This window comes from Pseudophryne corroboree, chromosome 5 (genome assembly GCF_028390025.1).
Source record: "Pseudophryne corroboree isolate aPseCor3 chromosome 5, aPseCor3.hap2, whole genome shotgun sequence".
Lineage (NCBI taxonomy): Eukaryota > Metazoa > Chordata > Amphibia > Anura > Myobatrachidae > Pseudophryne > Pseudophryne corroboree.
Window position 1 is genome coordinate 559,986,019 of NC_086448.1, and position 27,559 is coordinate 560,013,577.

Genomic DNA, 27,559 nt, shown 5'->3' on the forward strand with positions numbered 1-27,559 from the left:
CAGAGAATACATTGAGGATGTACCGTTTGCAAGGGCTCCAAGTGGGACTCCCAATCACTAGTAATGTTTTAGACTTCTGTTTATAACTATGAAGTGAGTAACCAAACCAGGCATAATCCTTTTCTCCAGTTATACTCCATTCGGTCTCTTCTACAGATAAAGTGCCTGTAGGAAAACACACCAACCACAATGTCACTTTCAAACTTAATGATATTGACTGTACCTCGTGTGTCCACCCATGTTTCCTCTAGAATGTTAGCTCTTGTGAGCTGGGCCCTTTCTTTTTTTGTTTTACCTATGCAATTTTTTAATTTACATGCTGTAAGTATATGTTTATATTTTAATTTGTGAACGTGTTTGTACCATCTATTCTGGTCACCTTGTTCCTAATTTAGTTGTATGTTTTACCCCTATAATGCTATTGAATGCATTAAAAATCAAAATATTTTTAATGGATATAAACAATATCCACTTCCGTAAGCACCCCTCGTGTTCTGTAGACACTGCACTCTGCTTATCACCCTATTTAGAGTATGCATGGAAAGGGATTTGACGATCTGTAGACCCAGTGCCAGATTAAGGTTTACATAGGCCTGGAGCTGAGATTTAGAAAGGGCCTATTATGTGCTGTCGCAGGTAGTGTGATCAGCGCCGTAGAGAAGTTTTCCCACGTGGATATGGGAGTGTGATGATATACTGTATCACTGCAATACCTCCCCACATTACATTACTGTGCTACTTCCCTACACTACATCCCCGCACTGCACTACATCCCCACACTATAGGGGTCATTCCGAGTTGTTCGCTCGCTAGCTGCTTTTAGCAGCCGTGCAAATGCTAAGCCGCCGCCCACTGGGAGTATATCTTAGCTTAGCAGAAGTGCGAACGAAAGGATCGCAGAGCGGCTACAAAATAATTTTGTGCAGTTTCAGAGTAGCTCCAGACCTACTCAGCGCTTGCGATCACTTCAGACTATTCAGTTCCTGTTTTGACGTCACAAACACGCCCTGCGTTCGCCCAGCCACGCCTCCGTTTCCCCAGCCACACCTGCGTTTTTCCTGGCACGCCTGCGTTTTTCCGCACACTCCCTGAAAACGGTCAGTTGACACCCAGAAACGCCCCCTTCCTGTCAATCACTCTGCGGCCAGCAGTGCGACTGAAAAGCTTCGCTAGTCCTTGTGTGATACTACATCGTTCGTTGTAATAGTGCGACGCGCATGCGCATTGCGCCGCATACGCATGCGCAGATGTGCCGATTTTTTGCCTGCTCGCTGTGCTGCGACCGAAATCTGCTAGCGATCAACTCGGAATGACCCCCTATTTCACTATGATGGGTTGGAATTGGGAGACCTCTCCTTTACCTTCTAACACCACATTACTGCGCAACCTTCCCACCATTACTGTGCTACCTTCCCTCACCAGATTACTGCACTACTTTCCCACACCACATTACTGCGCAACCTTCCCACCATTATTGTGCTACCTTCCCTCACCAGATTACTGCACTACTTTCCCACACCACATTACTGCGCTACCTTCCCACCATTACTGTGCTACCTTCCCTCAGCAGTTACTGCACTACTTTCCCACACCACATTACTGCGCTACCTTCCCTCACCAGATTACTGCACCACTTTCCCACACCACATTACTGCGCAACCTTCCCACCATTACTGTGCTACCTTCCCTCACCAGATTACTGCACTACTTTCCCACACCACATTACTGCGCTACCTTCCCACCATTACTGTGCTACCTTCCCTCAGCAGTTACTGCACTACTTTCCCACACCACATTACTGCGCTACCTTCCCACCATTACTGTGCTACCTTCCCTCAGCAGTTACCGCACTACTTTCCCACACCACATTACTGCGCTACATTCCCACCATTACTGTGCTACCTTCCCTCACCAGATTACTGCACTACTTTCCCACACCACATTACTGTGCTACCTTCCCACCATTACTGTGCTACCTTCCCTCAGCAGTTACTGCACTACTTTCCCACACCACATTACTGCGCTACATTCCCACCATTACTGTGCTACCTTCCCTCACCAGATTACTGCACTACTTTCCCACACCACATTACTGCGCTACCTTCCCACCATTACTGTGCTACCTTCCCTCAGCAGTTACTGCACTACTTTCCCACACCACATTACTGCGCTACATTCCCACCATTACTGTGCTACCTTCCCTCACCAGATTACTGCACTACTTTCCCACACCACCATACTGCGCTACCTTCCTAAACCACCGTACTGCGCTACAATTGTAAAGCGCAACGGAATTTGCTGCACTATTTAAGAATCTTCCCACACCACCGTATTGCACTACCTCCCCACTCCAGATTACTGCGCAACCTTACCATCCCACCGTACTGCGCTATCATCCTACACCACCGTACTACTCTACCTTACCACCAAACCTGCGCTACCTTCCCACACCACCGTACTGCTCTACCTTCCCACACCACATTACTGCACTACCTTCCCACACCACCACACTGCGCTACCTTCCCACACCACCACACTGCGCTACCTTCCCTCACCACAACACTGCATTACCTTCCCACACCACCACACTGCATTACCTTCCCACACCACCACACTGCATTACCTTCCCACACCACCACACTGCACTACCTTCCCACACCACCACACTGCATTACCTTCCCACACCACCACACTGCACTACCTTCCCACACCACATTACTGCGCTACATTCCCACCATTACTGTGCTACCTTCCCTCACCAGATTACTGCACTAATTTCCCACACCACCATACTGCGCTACCTTCCTAAACCACCGTACTGCGCTACAATTATAAAGCGCAACGGAATTTGCTGCACTATTTAAGAATCTTCCCACACCACCGTATTGCACTACCTCCCCACTCCAGATTACTGCGCAACCTTACCATCCCACCGTACTGCGCTATCTTCCTACACCACCGTACTACTCTACCTTACCACCAAACCTGCGCTACCTTCCCACACCACCGTACTGCTCTACCTTCCCACACCACATTACTGCGCTACCTTCCCACACCACCACACTGCGCTACCTTCCCACACCACCACACTGCGCTACCTTCCCACACCACCACACTGCGCTACCTTCCCACACCACCACACTGCGCTACCTTCCCACACCACCACACTGCATTACCTTCCCACACCACCACACTGCATTACCTTCCCACACCACCACACTGCACTACCTTCCCACACCACCACACTGCGTTATCTTCCCACATCACATTACTGCGCTACCTTCCCACACCACATTACTGCGCTACATTCCCACACCACCACACTGCGTTATCTTCCCACATCACATTACTGCGCTACCTTCCCACACCACCACTTTGCGCTACCTTCCCACACCACCACACTGCGCTACCTTCCCACACCACCACACTGCGCTACTTTCCCACACCACCACACTGCGTTATCTTCCCACACCACATTACTGCGCTACCTTCCCACATAATATTACTGCGCTACCTTCCCACACCACCACACTGCACTACCTTTCCACACCACATTACTGCACTACCTTCCCATACAACATTACTGCGCTACCTTCCCACATCACATTACTGCGCTACCTTCCCGCACCACCACACTGCGCTACCTTCCCGCACCACCACACTGCGCTACCTTCCCGCACCACCACACTGCGCTACCTTCCTGCACCACCGTGCTGCTCTACCTTCCTGCACCACCGTACTGCGCTACCTTCCTGCACCACCATACTGCGCTACCTTCCTGCACCACCGTACTGCGCTACCTTCCTGCACCACCGTACTGCGCTACCTTCCTGCACCACCGTACTGCGCTACCTTCCTGCACTACCGTACTGCCCTACCTTCCTGCACCATCGTACTGCGCTACCTTCCTGCACCACCGTACTGCGCTACCTTCCTGCACCAAAGTACTGCGCTACCTTACCATCCCACCGTACTGCGCTATCATCCTACACCACCGTACTACTCTACCTTACCACCAAACCTGCGCTACCTTCCCACACCACCGTACTGCTCTACCTTCCCACACCACATTACTGCACTACCTTCCCACACCACCACACTGCGCTACCTTCCCACACCACCACACTGCGCTACCTTCCCTCACCACAACACTGCATTACCTTCCCACACCACCACACTGCATTACCTTCCCACACCACCACACTGCATTACCTTCCCACACCACCACACTGCACTACCTTCCCACACCACCACACTGCATTACCTTCCCACACCACCACACTGCACTACCTTCCCACACCACATTACTGCGCTACATTCCCACCATTACTGTGCTACCTTCCCTCACCAGATTACTGCACTAATTTCCCACACCACCATACTGCGCTACCTTCCTAAACCACCGTACTGCGCTACAATTATAAAGCGCAACGGAATTTGCTGCACTATTTAAGAATCTTCCCACACCACCGTATTGCACTACCTCCCCACTCCAGATTACTGCGCAACCTTACCATCCCACCGTACTGCGCTATCTTCCTACACCACCGTACTACTCTACCTTACCACCAAACCTGCGCTACCTTCCCACACCACCGTACTGCTCTACCTTCCCACACCACATTACTGCGCTACCTTCCCACACCACCACACTGCGCTACCTTCCCACACCACCACACTGCGCTACCTTCCCACACCACCACACTGCGCTACCTTCCCACACCACCACACTGCGCTACCTTCCCACACCACCACACTGCATTACCTTCCCACACCACCACACTGCATTACCTTCCCACACCACCACACTGCACTACCTTCCCACACCACCACACTGCGTTATCTTCCCACATCACATTACTGCGCTACCTTCCCACACCACATTACTGCGCTACATTCCCACACCACCACACTGCGTTATCTTCCCACATCACATTACTGCGCTACCTTCCCACACCACCACTTTGCGCTACCTTCCCACACCACCACACTGCGCTACCTTCCCACACCACCACACTGCGCTACTTTCCCACACCACCACACTGCGTTATCTTCCCACACCACATTACTGCGCTACCTTCCCACATAATATTACTGCGCTACCTTCCCACACCACCACACTGCACTACCTTTCCACACCACATTACTGCACTACCTTCCCATACAACATTACTGCGCTACCTTCCCACATCACATTACTGCGCTACCTTCCCGCACCACCACACTGCGCTACCTTCCCGCACCACCACACTGCGCTACCTTCCCGCACCACCACACTGCGCTACCTTCCTGCACCACCGTGCTGCTCTACCTTCCTGCACCACCGTACTGCGCTACCTTCCTGCACCACCATACTGCGCTACCTTCCTGCACCACCGTACTGCGCTACCTTCCTGCACCACCGTACTGCGCTACCTTCCTGCACCACCGTACTGCGCTACCTTCCTGCACTACCGTACTGCCCTACCTTCCTGCACCATCGTACTGCGCTACCTTCCTGCACCACCGTACTGCGCTACCTTCCTGCACCAAAGTACTGCGCTACCTTCCTACACCAACGTGCTGCTCTACCTTCCTGCACCACCGTACTGCGCTACCTTCCTGCACCACCGTACTGCGCTACCTTCCTGCACCACCGTACTGCGCTACCTTCCTGCACCAAAGTACTGCGCTACCTTCCTGCACCACCGTGCTGCTCTACCTTCCTGCACCAAAGTACTGCGCTACCTTCCTGCACCACCGTACTGCGCGGGTGGTCTTCAGGTTGCCGACTGTTGGGATCCCGGCGCACAGTATACCGGCGCCGGAATCCCGACAGCTGGCATACTGACACTTTTTCTCCCTCGTGGGGGTCCACGAGCCCCTTGGAGGGAGAATAGATAGCCACCGTGCCCGCAGCGTGGCGAGCGCAGCGAGCCCGCAAGGGGCTCATTTGCGCTTGCCACGCTGTCGGTATGCCGGCGGTCGGGCTTCCGGCGCCGGTATGCTGGTCGCCGGGAGCCCGGCCGCTGGCACTGCACTACCTTCCTGCACGACCGTACTGCGCTACCTTCCTGCACCACTGTACTGTGCAAGTATGGAGCGTATGTCAAGCCACTACCCATTAAGCCCCAATCTGGCACCAGCCCACGTCCACTATGCAGACACTAGTATGCAACTTCCCTGGTGTCTGAGTGCCCACCCAATACGCTGTCTCCAAAGTTCCGCTACTTGAATTCAGCCCCACCTGGCTTCTACTGGCCGGGAGGGGGCTACATCCTGCCTCCTTATGGAAAGCCCTACTCCCATTAGTTCAGTGGCATCTATCCATACCCCACAGGCAACCCCGGATGCTCGTGAGCACTGGGTGGCGGAGTACACACAGTAATACATTATGTAAACAAACAGCCTGCAGCATTCCACTCCGCCATATATACACTGCTCTGGCCGGCGGTGCTGCCCTCCCTCTGCTGAGTCTGTCAGGGGCCCTGCTCGCCCTGCCCTTGTTATGCCTCTGCCTCTAACCATGCCTCTATAGTGCCCAGTACTAAATATTGTAATTAGGTACCTCGCTCTGTAGCCAGTGACAGATAACAGCTGCAGAATACTTCTCCAAGTCCACACAACTGTATGCAGCAACAGAGAAGTAGAAGGACCAGGACTGACAACAGCTGAAGGAGCAGCACTAAGTTGTAGTTCTGATATACTCAAGGGGACACATTGCTAACTTCCAGGGGGCGGAGCTAATCAGGCAATGGGCGGGGCTTCTGGCTTCCCAGGGGAAGGCAGGGGTGGCTCCAGCCTCAATGTAAAAGGAGTGGAGCAGCCGAGGGGCAGAGTGTTTAGATAGCATGGGGCAGAGCTTCAGGCAATGTGAGAAAACACAGCTGCAGGCTACCCAGGAGGCGGAGCTTATTGCCGTTGTGGGCGGAGCTTATCACGTCGCGGGGTCTGACTCTGATCTGCCTTGCTTTCAGTGCAGGGCTTCAGGCAAGTTTGTTAGGCAACCCAGGGGAGGGGACTGGCTGTGCACAGCTGCGGGGCGTGGGAGGTTCGGAGGTGATAGGGGGAGCTTTGGCCGGGATGAAGGCATTTTCCTGTTGCTGAGTGATCAGTGATGACAGGAGAAAAGTATTTTCTCCTGTCAGCACTGGCTGGCTGCATTGAAGAGACCCTGTGGGCCTATTTTCAATGGGGGGCCTGGAGCTGCAGCTCCATCCGCCCCATTGTTAATCCGGCCCTGTGTAGACCTGATTTCTGTGCAACACTGTAATGTGTAAGATTTCATACAGTACCACATGAAATACAGTCTCTTTGTAGAAGTATGGGGTGTTTATGGTAATGAGTTCAGATCATTGTAAAAATAGAATATCACTGAAGGGTGTTCTAATAAGATGTAGGAAGGGAATGGGATGCGGTCAGGATCCCGGCAGTCAGAATACCGACACTATTTGGAATGGAGGTACACATCCCGGTGCCAGTATCCCAAAAGCCAGGATGCCGAACGTCCTGACACTGCGGCGCTGGAGAGGTAAGCCAGAGGGGGGGGGGGTCGTTTAGGTTTAGGAACTCACGGGGGATGGTTAGGTTTTGGCACTAAGGGGGAGGCAGGGTGGGTTAGGGTTAGGAGGTAAGGGGAGAGGGTATGACACCCTTTACTCACCCCTGTCGGCTTTTTCATGATCGGAATCCCGACGTCAGTTTTTCGAATGTTGGGATCCCATGCGCCGGCTTTTTCTACTGAACCCAACGGAGTAGTGGTTTTGACTAGACTACCTCTTTAATATATGTTCTAAAGAATCACAATTAAAAACTTAAACTTGATAATTGGGTCCAGAAATCTGTTTTTCTACCAAAGAGCCATTCTCTAGGTACAGTATTTATCCTAACTTTGTTCTTCCTGATTTGTTTTGGCTATGATAAACCAATGGGATTAAATACCATGTACTACTTATGTTTTCTGGGACTATATTATTAATTGAAAATGTGCTATATATCCTTTATACTATACCTCAGTTCAGGGGCGGATTTAGGGTCTAATTCAGCATGGATCATAGATGTGCGAAAAACCACACATCTACGATCCTTTGCCCTGACATGTGAGGGGAACACCCTGCATGCCGGATCCTGCCCCCCCCCCCCCCCCCCCCATGCAAACATGCGAAAGCATCGCACGGCAATGCTTTTGGTAAATGCTTTTGGTAAATTTCCGTGTTTTAAAAAATGTCCTAACACTCCCGTTTTAGCTAACTCAGACAAATACGGAGCTTAGTAAATTTACTTGCTGCTGTTAGTGGACGTGGGTTGGAGTCATGAGAGTAGACAGGGAAGGAGTGGTCAGAGAGGTAGGAGGACAGCCAAGTGAGTGTTAGGTTCCTGGTGCTCAGAACAAGGGAGATGTTCATGAAGTGAGTCCAGAGCACCAGGACGTAACGCTGGGAAAGGGGAATGGAAAGGGAATAGCCCCTGGCGCCCTAACTCTGTTGTCTCACCCGTGCTATCGGAAATCCCTTGCGAGACTATGGTTTCTTGAGCCCTTGGCAGCCACGTTTGAAGGGCGGATTATGTCTGCCCAACTCCGGTGCCCCCCGGTCTTAATGAGAGACAAAGGGAAATCCGAGGCAGAATGATAACAAGAGGACCTCTAACTAAGCAAACAGGCCAGGGGCTACAAGCTAACTAAAAACCTAAAGTATGTGCGGAGAAACCGCCAAAGGAAAAGAACAACAAAGGAAATGCTGATCACACGCCGACACAATACCTTTGTGTACCGGCGGTGACAGCATAAGCAGAACCCTCTGCAAAACACCAGGGACAGAAACAATAATGGAATACAGCGGCCTAGGCCAACGGACGCGGGAGAGCCGCTACTCACGGAACCGGTACGAATACTGGCAAACGGACAGGAACTTCTAATGCTGCCGACACCGACTCTCAGAACTGGAGGACAGGCAGAATCCCAAACGACAGACCGGTGAACACCAGGAAGCCAGAAGACTTGACCAGGGACAGGCAAAGCCACTGGACCTCAGGGCAGGAACGCCTCACCGCAGGACACGGGATCAGACACAGGAATCGACACAGGGACTGACACAGGAATCAACACAGGGACTGACAGGAACCAGCTCACACTTCAAGCAGACTGCAAACCAAGGAATATCACCAGCATCTGTGAATTGCAGTCAGCCAGCATATAACAGAGAGGCCTAATTAATAATCCAATGCAGCTGCCCTGTTGCATGATTCCAAACTGACAAGATGCAATTAGCAGCCAGGGAACAAGCTGCAATTACACAGACTCACCAGCGGCAGCAGACAAGAGTATTCTAAAACAGAGCAACAGGAAATCCTGGCATGCAAGACAACTTTATAAACATAAAATAGGAATGAACCACTACCTGTGGTTCATAACAGTATCCCCTCCTTAAGGGTGAGCTCCGAGCACCCCATGACACCCACGGGGAACATAAACAGAAGTATAACATGAAATACAGAACAAAACTGCAAAACAGGAATGAGCCACAGCCGTGGCTCATAACATTACCCCCCCCCCCCTTGAGGAGGGGTCAAAAGACCCCAAAATTCAGACTACCCAGAACAAGGGATACAAAAAAAAAAAACCTGACACACTGGTCTAACAGACAAGAAAACAAAAAACAAGTTGCAGCAACAACTTGTAACAGTGCCCTCCCCTTGATGGTGGCAACTGGACACAAGACAAGGAAAAAAAATCTTTTTTTTTTTTTATCAAGGCAAGAGTCAAAAATTATTTCTTTTTCTTCTTCTTCTTTTTACAAAGCTCTTTAGGTCTGACCAAGGTAATTCCCCAAACATTGTCTGAACTGATGGTACCACCCAGCAAGGCTGCGTTCAAATCAGAGACAGGTCTCTTACCCTTGGGAGCTGAACTTTCTGGTAAAGTACTATTATTAGAAGAAGAAGTCAAAAAAGCACATCCTGCAGTCAAAACAACGGGCTGGGACTCTTGTGCCGAGTTTACAGTATTTGGTGGACTCTCAGCAGACAAGACGGGTGACTTAGAGGAACCTGAACCAATTTCTTTGGAACCATATCTTTTAATAATTGCATCACTGAATGCTGGGGGATCCTGAAGAATGGGATCTTCAGCTTTCATTAGGCTGGTCGCCCACTCAAAAGGCTCTCCTCTAAAAGAATAAATCAGATAAAGCACAAGGTTCTCTGAAGTGATGCCCAGAAATGGTCTAGACAACATAATAATGTAATAGTGTTTGTAAAGTGCCAAAAATTGGGCTAAGTCCCCATCAAAGATTATGGATGTTGAGATACCAGAGTCAGGATCTGTTTCCTTCCCATCTGACTGACTGGAGTGCTTTGCTAGGACCTGGTCACTATTGACCTTACTCGAGGCTGAGACTCTCTGAACCCCACCCGGGGCTGAGACTTTCTGAACCCCACCCGGGGCAGTGACTTTCTGAACCCCACCCGGGGCAGTGACTTTCTGAACCCCACCCGGGGCAGTGACTTTCTGAACCCCACCCGGGGCAGTGACTTTCTGAACCCCACCCGGGGCAGTGACTTTCTGAACCCCACCCGGGGCAGTGACTTCCGGGAACCCCGCTGGGGCAGTGACTTCCGGGAACCCCGCTGGGGCAGTGGCCTCCGGGAACCCCGCTGGGGCAGTGGCCTCCGGGAACCCCGCTGGGGCCAGCACCTCGGATTCTTTTACTGGGACCGGGCCGTTGGCCTCCCTGACTGGGATCGGGCCATCTGCCTCCCTCTCTGAGTCGATAATTATCGAAAGTTCTCCCGGGACTATGACTTCCGGGACTTTTGCTGAAGCAATAACGTTCAGATCCTCCACTAATGCTATGCTTCTTAAGTTCTTTCCTGGGGAAGCGACTTCTAGACCCTTCTTTGGGGCTGCGTCTCTCGAGACCCCACTTGGGGATATTACTTCAAAGATCCCTTCTGGGGTTTTGCTTCTCGAGTTCCCTTCAAGAGCTATGGTTTTAGAGACCCTTTCTAGGGTTGCGCTTTTCAAGTCCCTACCTGGGGTGACAGCTTCTGAGACCCCTTCCGGTATGGACACCTGAACTATAATATTTGATGTCCCTCTATAAGCTTGGGCATCGGGTACCGCTCCAGCACTCTGGGCATCGGGTACCGCTCCAGCACTCTGGGCATCGGGTACCGCTCCAGCACTCTGGGCATCGGGTACCGCTCCAGCACTCTGGGCATCGGGTACCGCTCCAGCACTCTGGGCATCGGGTACCGCTCCAGCACTCTGGGCATCGGGTACCGCTCCAGCACTCTGGGCATCGGGCACCGCTCCAGCACTCTGGGCATCGGGCAGCACTCTGGGCATCGGGCACCGCTCCAGGACCCTGGGCTACGGGCACCGCTCCAGGACCCTGGGCTACGGGCACCGCTCCAGGACCCTGGGCTACGGGCACCGCTCCAGGGGCTTGCAACTCCGCTTCCACAGGAACCTCAAGAGAGGAGAGAAACATTCTCTTTTGATTCCTGAATCTATAATGGGGCTCCCTTGCCCAAGGACCCCAATTATAGGACAGAGAGCTTTTTAGTGTGGGTTGTGTGACAAGTACCTCTGCCACAGTAGAGACAGGAGTAGGTCTTGTATCCTGACTCAACTTGGCCAGAGGGCAAGACTCGTCACCACACTTTGCCTTGCGCAACTCACAGGTCTGCAGATAGTGGCCTAAACCCCCACAATATAGGCACAAGTTTAAGTTTCTGCGACGCAGACGCTCCTCTTCTGAGAGCCTGGGCCGCAGAAAACTTTTAAACCTTTTCTCTTCAATTAAACCAGAGGATTCTCTTGTCACCATACTGTGAACAAGAGTCTCTTTAGAGATAGATGTACTCTCAACGACTTCTGGCAAGATGAGCAAGATTTTAGTCAGTAGGTTTTGCAGTTGCTTTAGGGATTGCTGCAAAACTTCTAGTCGCTCTGGTCTCAAAGCACTGAATACAGAGTTCAGGGCTGCGAGAGATGCCTGCAGGGCTTGCATAGTAGACATAGGAGGATTTAAAACTAGACAAGACAGGGCAAGACAAGGCAAGACAAGGCAAGACTAAATTTTTGCTAAACAAAACAAGACTTTTTTTTTTTTTTAAACACCGGACTGGATTCTAAACACCGGACTGGATTCTAAACACCGGACTGGATTCTAAACACCGGACTGGATTCTAAACACCGGACTGGATTCTAGACTAGACACTGGACTGGGCCAAAAAAAAAAAAAAAAAATTTATTTCTTTTTTGTGGTATGGCTGGTGATAATGTTTGGTTCCTGGTGCTCAGAACAAGGGAGATGTTCAAGAAGTGAGTCCAGAGCACCAGGACGTAACGCTGGGAAAGGGGAATGTAAAGGGGATAGCCCCTGGCGCCCTAACTCTGTTGTCTCACCCGTGCTATCGGAAATCCCTTGTGAGACTATGGTTTCTTGAGCCCTTGGCAGCCACGTTTGAAGGGCGGATTATGTCTGCCCAACTCCGGTGCCCCCCGGTCTTAATGAGAGACAAAGGGAAATCCGAGGCAGAATGATAACAAGAGGACCTCTAACTAAGCAAACAGGCCAGGGGCTACAAGCTAACTAAAAACCTAAAGTATGTGCTGAGAAACCGCCAAAGGAAAAGAACAACAAAGGAAATGCTGATCACACGCCGACACAATACCTTTGTGTACCGGCGGTGACAGCATAAGCAGAACCCTCTGCAAAACACCAGGGACAGAAACAATAATGGAATACAGCGGCCTAGGCCAACGGACGCAGGAGAGCCGCTACTCACGGAACCGGTACGAATACTGGCAAACGGACAGGAACTTCTAATGCTGCCGACACCGACTCTCAGAACTGGAGGACAGGCAGAATCCCAAACGAGAGACCGGTGGACACCAGGAAGCCAGAAGACTTGACCAGGGACAGGCAAAGCCACTGGACGTCAGGGCAGGACACGGGATCAGACACAGGAATCGACACAGGGACTGACACAGGAATCAACACAGGGACTGACAGGAACCAGCTCACACTTCAAGCATACTGCAAACCAAGGAATATCACCAGCATCTGTGAATTGCAGTCAGCCAGCATATAACAGAGAGGCCTAATTAATAATCCAATGCAGCTGCCCTGTTGCATGATTCCAAACTGACAAGATGCAATTAGCAGCCAGGTGAGGCTGAACACATGGGAACAAGCTGCAATTACACAGACTCACCAGCGGCAGCAGACAAGAGTATTCTAAAACAGAGCAACAGGAAATCCTGGCATGCAAGACAACTTTATAAACATAAAATAGGAATGAACCACTACCTGTGGTTCATAACAGTATCCCCTCCTTAAGGGTGAGCTCCGAGCACCCCATGACACCCACGGGGAACAGAAACAGAAGTATAACATGAAATACAGAACAAAACTGCAAAACAGGAATGAGCCACAGCCGTGGCTCATAACAGTGAGGGCAGTATCACACAGACCAAGGGAGCAAAGGATTTGCAGGAGGAGAGGGTGGTCCACAGTGTTTAAAGCAACAGAGAGGTCAAGGAGAATAAGCAGAGAGTAGTGGCCCTTGGATTTGTCAGCAATGAGGTCATTGCAGAATTTCGCAAAGGCAGTTTCAGTGGAGTGGAGAGGACAGAAGCTAGACTAAAATGGGTCAAGCAGGGAGGGAAAGAAAGGCAGTAAGGCTGGTGTAGTCCGTACGCTCAAGTTTGGAGGCAAAAGGGAAAAGAGCGATAGGTCGGTAGAGGAAGAGAGTGTTATGATTAAGGGTAGGTTTATTAAGAATGGGGGAGACAAGGGCATTCTTGAAGGCAGAAGGGACAGTGCCTGATGAAAGGGAGAGATTGAGGTGGTGGACATAGGAACAGGCAGGAGGAGAGAGAGAGCACAGGAGGCGGGAGGGGAGAGGGTCAAGTGGGGAGGTGGAGAGGGAAAAACAGATGAGAGCCATGGTTTCCTGTCAAGATACAGGGGAATAAGAAGTCAGAGTTGGTAAGAAGGATGGGGATGGGTGGTCAAGAAAAGGGTAGGAGGGGTTGCTGAGTGTCTGACATATGGAGTAAATTTTTGATGTGAAGTAGGTGCAAAGTCAAGTGCAGAGAATGAGGAGGGAAATTGAGGTTGCGGTGGCAGAGGAGGGAGTTAACCATGGCAAAGAGACGCCAGGGGTTTGAAGACTGGAAGAGATGAGGTTCTTGAATATGATCTGACTGTTTAGAGAGGGAGAGGGTGGCACTGTAGGATGAGAGCATAACATTTTAAAAGGAGAAAGTCGCCTAGAGCATGATTTCCTCCACTGTCGCTCGGTGGTACATGAGCATTTTTGCAGATACCTGGTGAATTTGGAATGCCAGGGATAAGGTGTTGAGGAAAGATCTTGCATAGTCCAAAACGCAAAGTTTAGTGCTGACTGTGCACAACTTACTGTTGTGAAGAGTAAGTGAACTCACGTTTGTTGTTAAATACAGTTCTTCAGTACTCTTCAGCATATAGTTCTTCAGTATTCCTGATTATGGATAGAATGTTTCCCTTCTGTTTTTGTTTGGTGTAACGTCAAAATGATATTTAACATTTTAACTGTACTTTGGAAGATGTACTTAGGATATATGTGCCCAGACTCTATAATGCACTTTAAATAGTGAAACCAAACGTGTATGCAATTATTACTACTAACCTCAAATGTACCCTCCCCCTGAAATGGCTAGCAATAAAATTGCCTAAATAAACAAGCTAAAATACCAACCAGCTAGGATTTATCAAAGTTTCATGCCCTCACCTATAACTCTTTGACATTACTAAAGCGGGTCGAACCACCTGAGACCCCTTTCAGACTGGCGGCACCATTGCCGGGTTGATGATGTGCAGGGTGACATGTGCAGAGGCGGAGCCTGGAGATCAGATCATCTCCAAGCACCGCCTGTCCCTCTAATGCCGCCTCTCCCTATAGTGTGAACGGGTCCTGGGTTGCATCGACCCGGCAACCCGTTCACACTGCACCTGACCCGGGAATAATCCTGCTTTATTCCCTGGCTGAAATAGCGGGTCAGGCGAACTGGGAAATCGGAATACCCCTCTTTTACACCGCACCTAGACCCGTCTCAACCCCGCAATATACGGGTTATTTGTGGGGTGTGAAAGGGGTACTAGTCAAGAGATAGCAAACATTCCAATTTATCTAAAACAATACATCATATGCATAGGCAGTCTATTACAAAACAGATGCCGTATGCCTATGGCAATGCTATCATTTTATCACCCAATTACTTAAGTAATATTTCAATACAATCAGTAGACTTCCTGTCACCTTGCTGCCCTTCTGTAAGTTTCTATACACTATAAATACAAGGTGTAACCAATCAATACATTTCCTGTAATATTTGGTGAAGGATACATAGTAATGATTCACACTGCACCTAGAATGTGAGTTACATCACCTTTTGCAGCTCTTCTACTACTTGAGAAAAATGCAACCACCAATCCCCTCTGTTTTCCTCCACCTGGAGCATATGGAGAGCCAATTACAAGGTCCTTCCTATTGTCTCCATTCACATCAGCAGCCAGCAGGGTCCATCCCAAATTACAATATGTGTACTGCAAATCACACAACATATATATATACTATGGTTAGCACAATGTTATGGTTTTCAGGAGAATTATTTTACCTTTGCGTTAATATTTCATATGTAATTGCTGTTATGGCAAATATTTACAAAGTCTTACTCACCATGCATTGTATGGTGACATTTGGTTCAGAGGAGAAACTTTGTCCCTTTGCTCCATAATACACATATACCGCACCCTAGAGATCAAGCAATGTCAGGTAACCAGATTTTGTATAAAATAAGCAATGTATAATATACTTATACAATCATCAAAGTCATATTATTAAATTACTCCTATGTCTTACTCTCCCTTCCAGTGGCGCACGCAGGGGGGTGTTTCAGAGTACCTGGAAACCCCCCCTGATAACCACAAAAAATGTTTTGAGACGGAGACGCAGCTGTCTCCATCTCAACAAAAGCAAAAGCCGCGACCGCGGATGGAGCTGTAGCAAGAGCAGAGAGCTAAGCAGCTCTCTGCTTGTAGAATGTCCCGGGTGCCGGGGGAGCTGCTGGCTGCGCATGCTCAGCCACAGCAGCTCCCTCTGTCCTCACACTGCCGCGGCCGCCCCTCTGTTCCCAGCCATGTATACTGTATGTAAGTTTTAAATCATTGTTTAAGTGTGTTTTTGTATGATATGAATGCATGTATGTATGTGGGTTTGTGTGTGTGCTTGTGTATGTACATTGGCCCTCATTCCGAGTTGTTCGCTCGGTATTTTTCATCGCATCGCAGTGAAAATCCGCTTAGTACGCATGCGCAAAGTTCGCACTGCGACTGCGCCAAGTAACTTTACTATGAAGAAAGTATTTTTACTCACGGCTTTTTCTTCGCTCCGGCGATCGTAATGTGATTGACAGGAAATGGGTGTTACTGGGCGGAAACACGGCGTTTCAGGGGCGTGTGGCTGAAAACGCTACCGTTTCCGGAAAAAACGCAGGAGTGGCCGGAGAAACGGTGGGAGTGCCTGGGCGAACGCTGGGTGTGTTTGTGACGTCAACCAGGAACGACAAGCACTGAACTGATCGCACAGGCAGAGTAAGTCTGAAGTTACTCTGAAACTGCTAAGTAGTTAGTAATCGCAATATTGCGCATACATCGGTCGCAATTTTAAGAAGCTAAGATTCACTCCCAGTAGGCGGCGGCTTAGCGTGTGTAACTCTGCTAAATTCGCCTTGCGACCGATCAACTCGGAATGAGGGCCATTATGTATGTATGTATGTATGTGGGTTTGTGTGTGTGCTTGTGTATGTACAGTATGTATGTATGTATGTATGTATGTGTGTTTACATGTGTGAGTTTGTGTATGTTTATATAAATGTGTGATATATATATGTATATAAAACCGGTAATCCTTCTTGGGTCCTGTGATAGGACCTCTATTGAAGAAAAATAGGCGGCACTCCAGGGACTTAAATAAAGTCAAACTGTATTAAAAAAAAAAAATGTCATGGTGCAAACTGCCTTTTCATTTGGTTATGCATTATAGGTGAGGTCAAAAACAATAAACAAAATACCTCTGTTTTTTTTCACCTCACCTATAATGCATAACCTGATGGAAAGGCTGTAGAGCCTTGAAACGTTGTTTTTTTTTAAATACAGTTTGACTTTATTTAAGTCCTTGGAGTGCCGTCTATTTTTCTTCAATAGAGGTCCTATCACAGGACCCAAGGAGGATTACCAGTTATATTAATTTCAGGAGGGCACCCTGGCATCTTTGCTTTCTATCACCCAGAGTGCCAGACGACCACACAAATATATATCTGCAAATGATGAATGGCACTCCTTACTAGTACCGCACAACATGCTCCGGTGCCCGTCAGAATCAGATAAAATGTACGGAAGCAGGATGGCACTCATAGAGACTAGTAAACCATAGGAAATCGGCACAAAATGCTGTAGCTGTATGTCAACGTTTCAGAGTTAGACTCTTTTAAAGGAGTCTAACTCTGAAACGTTGACAAACAGCTTCAGCGTCCTGTGCTGATTTTCTATGGTTGACCAGTCTCAATGAGTGCCGTCCTGCCTCCGTACATATATATGTATGTTTGTGTGTGTGTGTGTGTGTGTGTGTGTGTATATATATATATATATATATATATATATATATTTATTACACATAGCTGCGCATATACATACACACCCACCCACGGAACCCCCCCTCACTAAATCCTGCGTTTGCCACTGCCTTCAGCCTCAATAAAGAACTGTCACTATCCATCTGTTATAGATTATTTTTTCCTTATGATTTTGTATAGTCCTATTCCTATATAGATGTAAAGTGGGATATGATTATGATTCCACTAACTCTCTATTCATCATTAGCCCAGCTCATCTCTGTAGGATGGATGTCAGGCAAACCCTTCTGGGCCATGGATACATTCTTCTACATGGAGATAAAAAAAAATTAAATAAAATGTTTGTTCTAATTATTATACTATGTAAAGTTGGAATAAGAAGGTTAAAGGTTCATTTCACTTCACACTTTCGTAAATGTCTTCACATTTCAGTAATTACCTGTTATCCATAGAGTTGATTATAAGTTGTGGGTGATTAATTTATCTATCTAGTAAATGGGTCTATTTACTAAGCCTTGGAAAGAGATAAAGTCGACAGAGATAAAGTACCAGCCAATCACCATCTAACTGCCATGTTAAAGGGCGGTGTTTGAAAAATGACAGGAGCTGGTTTATCTTCATCCACTTTATCTCTCTCCAAAGCTTAGTAAATTGACCCCTTAATTACAAACATCGTAATATAACCACTGCCACTGTGGTTTAATACACAACTGCTGGGACGGCTAGCTTTACTTTTTGAAAACCCCCAGGATTATAAAAGTAGATGGGCAGTACATGTTTTTCCTACTTTGTAAATAGTGGTTGAAATCCTTAATATCTACTATAGCTCCATATACTTACTGTATATATAAGTTGACTGGACCCTACAGATGGAGCTCCCACAGCCAGATCTAGTTGTCCATCAGCATTGAAGTCTAACACTGCTACCGCAGAGCCGAATCTGCCAGAGGGCTGCAGGATAAAACCAACAGTCATAATACAGTATATGGAGCTGGTGACGGGTGAGTAGTAGTACTACAATGTAGTGCATCTTGTATGGTTTTGCTTTGCATGTGCTCAGAAAACGATTGCACACATATGCGTGGTTGCAGGCCTGCATACATCTGACACTTATGCCTGCCTGTGCCTGAAGAGACATGATGGAGCCTTCTGACATAGACAGTACAGTAATGGTGTGTTTAACCAAGATGGCATCATACGGACCAGCATTTATCATATATTATGTTATAGGGCAGATGTAAAAACACACTGATGATGATGACTTGTAATTCAGACACGTGTAAAACAATTTCACTATCAACTCTACATACAAGTGGGAAGCTGCACACACTTATTGTATGCCACCTGCTGCAGCTGTCACTGACTATCAGCACTTGCACCAGCCCTTTGCAAAAGCTCCGCCAGAAATAGGCTTCCCTTACCAGAATAAGTTATTTACTAGTTTATTGTTTCATTCACGTTTCCTATTATAGGCTGTATAATAGAATTAACTAAGCATACAAGTTATCACCTCAAAGCCTCTCAACGTGACATCAGCATCACTGTCTAAGTCCATGTTGCCAGATGGTAGGCCTGAATCTTTACTGTAGACAATGTACACACAGCCCACTTGAACATGGCCCAAAGTGCTGGAACCTGGGGCTCCCACAATCAAATCATCCCATCCGTCGTGGTTCAGATCAGCTGTGGTGATCGCCCTGTGCAGTAGGAAATATCAGCATATCATTTTCACTGTTACTGATTAGCAATAAGTGCACTCGCATTGCACGCACAAAACTAAACACGCATATTTGTCAGTATGCTGAGATGTACACATTTATGCTCTTGCACTGCCCCTATCCAAACGTGTCGGAATAGCCATCATCTTAATCAGTGTGTACTGTATTTGCCTCATCCTTATACTGTACTTCGAGAGACCCATATGAACTCAGACAGATCTCTGCGTGCACGCAGTACTGCAGCCTGCAGTTCCGCCAAGCGATGCTTGATCAACTTTGCTTATCTACTAAAGCCCTGCTGTCACTAAGTTATGCCCCTTCTACCATATGTGGAGATACGTTTGACTCTGATTCACCTGTAGTTGCTGGTAATTGCATACACTCAGCCCAGGAGTATGTACAGTGCTACAAATAACAAGATCCATGCTTAAAACCTACTTTTGTGTAATCTGCATCAGTCCGTCAGAATTCAATGCAGTGTAAAGCTGGATGGAGTTGAATGCTGTGCCACATAAAATGGCAAATCAATAAATGAGTTTCTATAAACACTATTTTTGTTCTTACAACCCACACCCTCCCACGTTCACATTCCCCATAACTTTCTGCTAGCTTACCACAAGTTTTCACTAAAAACTCTATCACAGTCAGCTTCATGTTTCCACTGCTAGATGTTGGACAGTATGGTTGATGGCCTATAATATAGAATTGTGGGCATCCGTGTCATTAGACATGTGCATTGAAGTGCTGAGCGGGCATTAATATGTTAGGACTCTGTCATTAGGCCCTTCAGTACCTCTGTGCTACCAGAGGTGCTGCTGTTATGTTTGGACATTTTCTCCTCACTTGCAGGAGTTAATCTCACTCCCCTGTTTAATCACCTGCACCTGCCTCACTATTTATTCCTGACCATCACCATGCACCTTGCTATTCATTGATTGTTTTCCCTGGAAAGTATTCTTCTAAGTGCTAGCTTACAGTCTGTCTGCCATTCTGGCCTTATGTTCATGTGCCTTGTATCTCCTGCTACTCAGTGGATTTCGGTATGACATACCGATGGACGGGATGCTGGCATCCCAACCATCAAAATCCTGACAGCCCCCCAGAAAGCACCCTAACCCTCCCCTGCCCCCACCCTAACCCTCCCTGGTAATGCCTAACCCTAACCCACCCACCCTCACCTCCCCCCCCCCATTGCTGCCTAACCCTAACCTTCACTTCCCTGCTGCCTAAACCTAACCCTCCCCGCTTTGTGCCGAACCCTAACCTCCCCATGTAAGTGCCTAACCCTAAACCCTCCTCGGTACCTAACCATTCCCTACCCATTCCTGCACACTAACCCCCCTTCTAATGTCCAAACCTAATCTCCCACCCGCCGCGGCAGGATGCAAGTGTCCTGCTAACAGAACGGGATTCCAGGCATCTGTATTTTGACATTTGTAGCTCGGGGTGTGGTTTGCACTCTCCCTTAAATGAATCGTGGTATGTTAGCTGGTATCCGTGCAGCCTAGGTTTAAATGGAAAAACCTTTTATGATTTTTTCTAGTTATAGTATGTAGAGCAGGCATTCCCAACCACGGTCCTCAAGGCACACCAACAGTGCAGGTTTTAGTTTACCAGGCCGCAGCACAGATGGTTAACTCAAAATAACTGAGCTACTAATTAAGTCACCTGTGCTGAAGCCTGGATATCACTAAAATCTGCACTGTTAGTGTGCCTTGAGGACCGTGGTTGGGAATTCCTGATGTAGAGTGAAAGAAACCTTTGGCGCTACTGGTTGTTCGTACAGTGAAGAGAGGAAATTAATAAATATATATGTATTTATTTTATAAAAGTAGTAGCTGTATTATAAACAGTGAATAAATGGAATTAAAAAAATATATGGCAATATCATATGCCTCAAAAACAAATGATAGCAGATTAAAACAAATTAATAAAAAAAAAAAAAAAAAAAAACAGTTTAGTAAAAAAGAGAGGGGAATCAGTCCTCTTTAAAATTGCAAAGTTTGTATTGAGTGTGTGGTCCGTTGACTGGTAGTGCCGTTAATAGAGGACAAATGTCAAAGACCTCAGTTCAGAATGAAATTAGTTCGTAATGAGAAGGTCCACATGTAAACCGCAATCAGGTACAGTGCTGGGACTATGCACTTACGTATCTTCACCCCTGCATGGGGTCCGGCTGTCTGTATTTCAGGTGTCTGACTCCTATTCGATGTGTGTGTGAGCGGCGACGTCTCTTCCTCGTAAGTCGTGGTGTAACACAGGCGCCTGTGTATTCTGGTCTCCATGGAGTTCTTGCCGGTGTCCTCCAGTAGATCGTAGTTTCCGTGTCTGAGGCAGATAGGGGGCGTGATAGGACCACACACTCAATACAAACTTTACAATTTTATGCTTTTATGCTAAACTGCTTTTTTGGAATTAATTTGTTTCAATCTGCTTTTATTTGTTTTTGACACATCTGATGTTGCCATATTTCTTTTCATTCCATTTATTCACTGTTTATAACACAGCTACTACTTTTATAAAATAAATACATGGTCTGTCTCACTGATTAAACTACCCCTTGATGAAGTCCAGATAGGACGAAACGCGTTGGGTGCTACTTGATCTAAACTCATCCTCAAAAGCTAAGATATTGATCTCTTATCCTTTTTAAACCTATTTTTTATGCTTTACAGTTTATTCACATATTTTTTTCTATTTTATCAAAAAGATTTTTGTACTTTTGAATGTTATGGTATGTTTTTAGGTGCATGCTATTCTGTACAGCCTTTCTTTTTTCCAGTGATATTCTGTTTTTAGTGCTGCGTTCTACAATAAATCTTTTACTATTTTTATATTCACAATGTTTTAAGTCTCCTAATACTTTTGACACCATTGGTCGCCTAAGTACCTTATTCTATTTTTCCAAGTTTTATCCCTTAAGCACCTATACCAGTGCTTCGTCTACTTAAGGTTAGCGCTAACGCCCTTTTATGTAAAGGGAGTGTGCACTAGGAGACTTTAGTTATTTTATTGCGTGGTCCAAATACTAGTGTTTTTTGCGGGTACTGCATCTTTGGCGCTGATCGCTTCCTTTGTACACACCTTTATTTGGTATTATTTGTTTTCAGCTGCCTGGAGGAAGTCAGTACTACATGCAGTATGTTCGGAACCAGTGAACGCACGAGTAAAAGGAGTAATCTCTGTCATAAGATTTTTAATGAAACTAGTATCCCTGAGACTGCACCTACAACGGACAATCTTGATGATATGTTCTAGAATATAGAAAGACTATTGATAAAAGAAGTCAAGGCATGGTGGGACATCAGGGGATTAGAGCATTATGTTAGTGTGAACAGATTACCGAGGGGATTTAGGATTATGAAACAGCCCACTTTCGGTTTGGACAACCATGACTTTATGAAGGAGTGGGACAGCACACTCCATAATTGCTCTCTCAATCTAATGAGGATACTAATTACGGAGAAGAAACAAATTATCTCAAACCTAGAAGTGGAGATCAAAGAGGCTAAAACTGAACTAGAAACATACAAGGATAAAGAGGACTAAGATTAACGAGAAGGTTCTGAACAAAAAACTTGAGCACATTGAGGAAGAGGTGATCAAGAACAAGGAAAAGATATTTGCTAGAGACAGACATGACTATGAGAACGATATGATTAAGAATTGGAGCCGTTTTTCCAGAGGAGGACACCAAGATTACAAAGGTAAAGGAGAGTACTGGCAGTCCGTACCCAAAAGAACTAGAATCAATACTAAAGAAACCCAGGTCAATAAAAGCATCAAGACAACAAATAGATGTGTGACACTGCAGAGACTGGATTCCAATAATGAGGAGCCTTTTTTATCACCAGGCTCAAGCCTACACCTTCAAGACACGGCAAGGAATGCCCTCAAAGCAAAAGCATCACCACTGAAAAGAAGATTTGCAGATGAAGAGGATGCCGTGGGGGTAGGAGGGAAAAGCCTATACAAGAGAAAAAATCTACAATAGAACCCACCATATCCAAAGGCATTTTCAACCTTTCCAGCCACACCCTGACAGACCACGAGACTTCATTGTTGAACAAAGGATTATCTTTTGCACCCACAAAGGGAATGAACAAATTCGACGTTTTTGTGGACTTAAATAAGTTCATACAGAAACTCACCCTTAAAAGGCATTTTCTTAAAAAGGAAGATGAGGTCATACAAAACTACGAACAATCCAAATCAGGACTGAGACCCACATCAAAGTTTTATCCTTTAGAGTCAAAGGGACACAATGTGGGTATCTTTTATGAACTGGTAAAGAAAGATCTATGTGATGCCGATATCACGTCTGTCAAGGAGAAGAATCTGACTAACAGGGAGACGGAGGCCATTAAACTGCTACAGGACAACAAGAATATTGTAATAAAACCTGCTGACAAAGGGGGGGTTGGTCATCATGGATAGGGTAGCTTATGTTGCAAAAGCCACCAGGTTGCTAGGAGACAGATCCTCATACACTCCATTGCCGCATGACCCCAAGGAAAATTTTGTGGAAGACCTCAGACTAATGCTCTTGAAGGGCTTCAGGCGTGAGATAATCACCAAAGAGGAGTTCCAGTACCTTTTAAAATACAAACCCCATTACCCCCATCTTTACTTCCTTCCAAAAGTGCATAAGTCCGCAATAAATCCTCCAGGAAGGCCCATAGTGGCAGGGATAGATTCTCTGACGTCGCACTTGTCAGAATATGTGGATATATTCTTGAGAAAATATGTGATGGACCTACCGGCATACCTGAAAGACACTACATCAGTCTTGAATCTAATGGAAATGTTTGAGTGGAAGGATACATACAGATGGGTTACTATAGACGTACAGTCCCTCTATACGTGCATAGAGCATGACAAGGGAATCAAGGCCTGCAATGAATTTCTCAACAAAGACCATTTAATTACAGATGACCACAGACTTTTTATATGTGAACTTATGAATTTTATTTTGAAGCATAACTATTTTAAATTTTTAGACTGTTTTTACCTCCAAATCTGTGGTACCGCTATGGGTACTACTTTTGCTCCCAGTTTTGCTAATCTTTTTATGGGACAATGGGAAAACGAATATGTTTTTACTAACCACCCCTACCAACAAAACATAATTTTTTACAAACGCTACATAGATGACATTCTAATTGTGTGGGAAGGAGATGAGTCCAGTTTTAAATAATTTTTTACCTACGTATCGGACAACACCATGAATCTCAGCTTTACCACCCGCCAACAATAATACAGAGCGGATTGAATTTCTGGACTTCGTATTGACACACACAGGGAAGGAAGTTATCACTAGTAATTTTATCAAAAAGGTGGATATGAATAGTTACGTGCACTATAAAAGCAACCATCGTCAACAATGGAAAGACAGAATTCCCTTCTCCCAATTTAATAGAATAGCACAGAATTGCAAAAGCTACGAGGACTGGGATCAACAAATAGGAGTATACACGGAGAGATTTAAGGAGAAAGGCTATCCTAATCATCTACTAGAAGAAGCCTCCACGAGAACAAAAAACTTGGAAAGAAGACAACTCCTAAGATATAATCAAAAGGAAAGCAAAAAAGAGACGGTTAAATGTATCGCCACTTACAAAGGGCATAAGAAATGTATTAAACAAACTTTAAAGAAACATTGGAAGACACTCCTAATGGATCCCATTCTAAAGGATCACCTCACAAAGGAACCACAATTAGTGTTTAGGAAATCACAGAACCTTAAAGATCTTGTGGCACCCAGCATGCTAAGGAACCCTGAGACGCGGAGCACAATGTCAAAATGTGTGGGAAGCTTCAAGTGTGGTCGGTGTAATGTCTGCAGGTACCTTCATCCCAATAGGAAGTACTTCCAGAACACAAGCAACAAGAAGGAATACAGAATTAAACAGTTCATCAACTGCAACACACCATCAGTGATATACCTTTTGGAATGTCCGTGCAAGATGAAATACATTGGGAAAACTAAGAGACCTCTAAAAATCCGCATCCAAGAACACATCAGAAACATAAAAAAACAAGGTTTTGATACATGCAGTACCGAAACACTTTGACCAATGCCACCACTCGGATCCAGACTAACTTACAAGGCCATAGAACTGGTGTCACTAGGAGATAGAGGAGGAGACCTTTCCAACCTTCTCTCCAGGAGGGAGATGTATTGGATTTACGAACTAAATACCCTCCATCCAGATGGCTTCAACGAAGGCTATGAAATAGCACCCTTCTTGTGACATAAGCAGTGTCCATGTACTAACTCCATGATCCCCTTTTTATCCCTAGTACTTCTCTGAATTCACCATTTACAGCCATACCACACTGGACAAGCCCAATTCCGTCCGATCTTGGAAGCCAAGCAACGTTGGGCCCAATCAGTACCTGGATGGGAGACCATCAGGGGAGACTGGGTGCTGTAATTGAAAGAGGAGTAAGGTAGTTACTATAATGTATACTGAATCCTTTCTATTAGGTACCTAATCATCATGTATTTCGCTTTCTCTCTTCCTGCTAATCTGTCGGTTCCCTCCCACGGAGGAATTATGCTCTATATGACACACACTGGTGCATTTTTTGACACACACCCTCTTCCTCTTAAACATGTACGGACTTCACACTGTTTCTCATATGTCATATGCTGTAAATATAAGAGTGTCATATGGATTTATTTGACATATCCCTCTAAACCAGTGTGTATATTTGTGTTTATGCTTCTTTCTTTTGCTATGATCCTTTTGAATATATATATATATTCATCTCTCACTCTAAGGGGTATATTCAATTAGCAGCGATAAAGGACTTTTTGCGCGAAAAGCCGGACTTTTCCCGCGAAACGCAATTACAGCCTATTCAATTTTCCTGGAAAATTTATCGGTGATAATTTTTTCACTAATTTCACTTCACCTACTCTGAAGCAGGTGAAAAGTTGGGAAAAGTCACTATTTTAAGGTAAAAATGTTTGGATATGGTGCAGAACTCCTGGGACACCCCCCTTAATGACTAATTAGGCACTTGAAGTTTTTAATTATTTTTAATTGGCCAATAATGACATGTCATTTTTGGGGTGAAAAAGTACAAAGTGATGGAAATTGGGGTTCAAGGTATGGGACATGTATATTCGGGTGCTTTATGAGTGGGACAGGTGTTTTTTAGGCTTGCAGATGGGAGTAATCGGTCTGTTTCCACTTTTTTTTTTAAGTACCCTAAAATGACCCAAATATATACTTATACCCATTTTCATGTACCCCAAATTTAATGAGAGCATTTATTTTGCTCAAAAAAAACTTGCTTTCTATCATTTTTTTGCATTTTTTTAAAAATGCATATAACAGCCATTTCACACAATTTAAGTCCCCAAAAACTCTCTAATGTGACCTCTAACACACTTCTCTTCTGTTTTCCTATGTTAGTTTAGCATTTTTTGGGGTACAGGCTGATTTCTCCATTTTCACCTGCACTTTTCACTGCAAGAATTTTCACGTGAAACTCGTTTGGAATTAAATAGGTCAAAAAACGGAGCATTTTCGCGGCAATTTTCGCCCGATTGGCGCAAAAAAAATTTGGCCGAAAAATTGCCGCAAATTTGCGGATAATTGAATACCCTAGTAAGACTCCTCTTTTATTCCTCAACATTTATGTCACCCAGATTTAAGGATTAATGCACCTATACCTATAGTACTGTGGTCGTATCTTTCAACTTTTTTTCCCCCCTTTGTCCCTTTTCATTTATCCCCTTTTTTCTGCTAGACCATAATTACAATATGTACTATGGTTTAACACTACTGCTGCCAGAATAAATATATTGGACGTATTATAAAACGTATCTCTTTTAAGCTTTAAAGTGCCCTGCAATTCTTTTTAATTGTAAGCAAGCCCAGCTAATATAGCCTCTGATCACTCTTTTCACATCTTTCTGTTCCATATAAAATAACTGTTGGACCTGTGAGCTGCGATGATACAAAGCTGAACATCATAGGCAAAATGGCCGCCGGGACACCTCGTTTACATTGAACACTGTCTGCAACAAAGAGACTTCAAAGACATGGCCACCGCACACAGGAGATTAGGACGGACTAAAACCTTTTAACTTCCGCCACACGGAGCGGGCGCATGCTCACAGCGGGATCGCGGACACCGGACGTGGGCCGGACGTGACGTC

The 27,559-nt window shown here is 46.2% G+C and overlaps 2 protein-coding genes and 1 pseudogene across 7 annotated transcripts in view; 2 read left to right on the top strand and 1 right to left on the bottom strand.

The window, feature by feature from the left end:
- MRS2 (magnesium transporter MRS2) overlaps nt 1-27,559 on the top strand; it is a 287,514-nt gene that overhangs the window by 119,079 nt on the left and 140,876 nt on the right. The window lies entirely within an intron of this gene.
- The window catches only part of GPLD1 (glycosylphosphatidylinositol specific phospholipase D1), a 164,091-nt gene that overhangs the window by 54,590 nt on the left and 81,942 nt on the right, over nt 1-27,559 (bottom strand). For all 4 annotated transcript variants that reach the window (XM_063923254.1, XM_063923253.1, XM_063923252.1 and 1 more), the window contains 5 exons: nt 19,176-19,362; nt 18,506-18,616; nt 15,712-15,786; nt 15,422-15,578; nt 24-165 (listed from right to left, as the gene is read on the bottom strand). In XM_063923254.1, the coding sequence (XP_063779324.1) occupies nt 24-165; nt 15,422-15,578; nt 15,712-15,786; nt 18,506-18,616; nt 19,176-19,362 (672 nt within the window). The remainder of the gene's footprint in view (nt 1-23; nt 166-15,421; nt 15,579-15,711; nt 15,787-18,505; nt 18,617-19,175; nt 19,363-27,559) is intronic.
- LOC134929840 (5S ribosomal RNA) lies at nt 25,705-25,823 on the top strand (annotated as a pseudogene).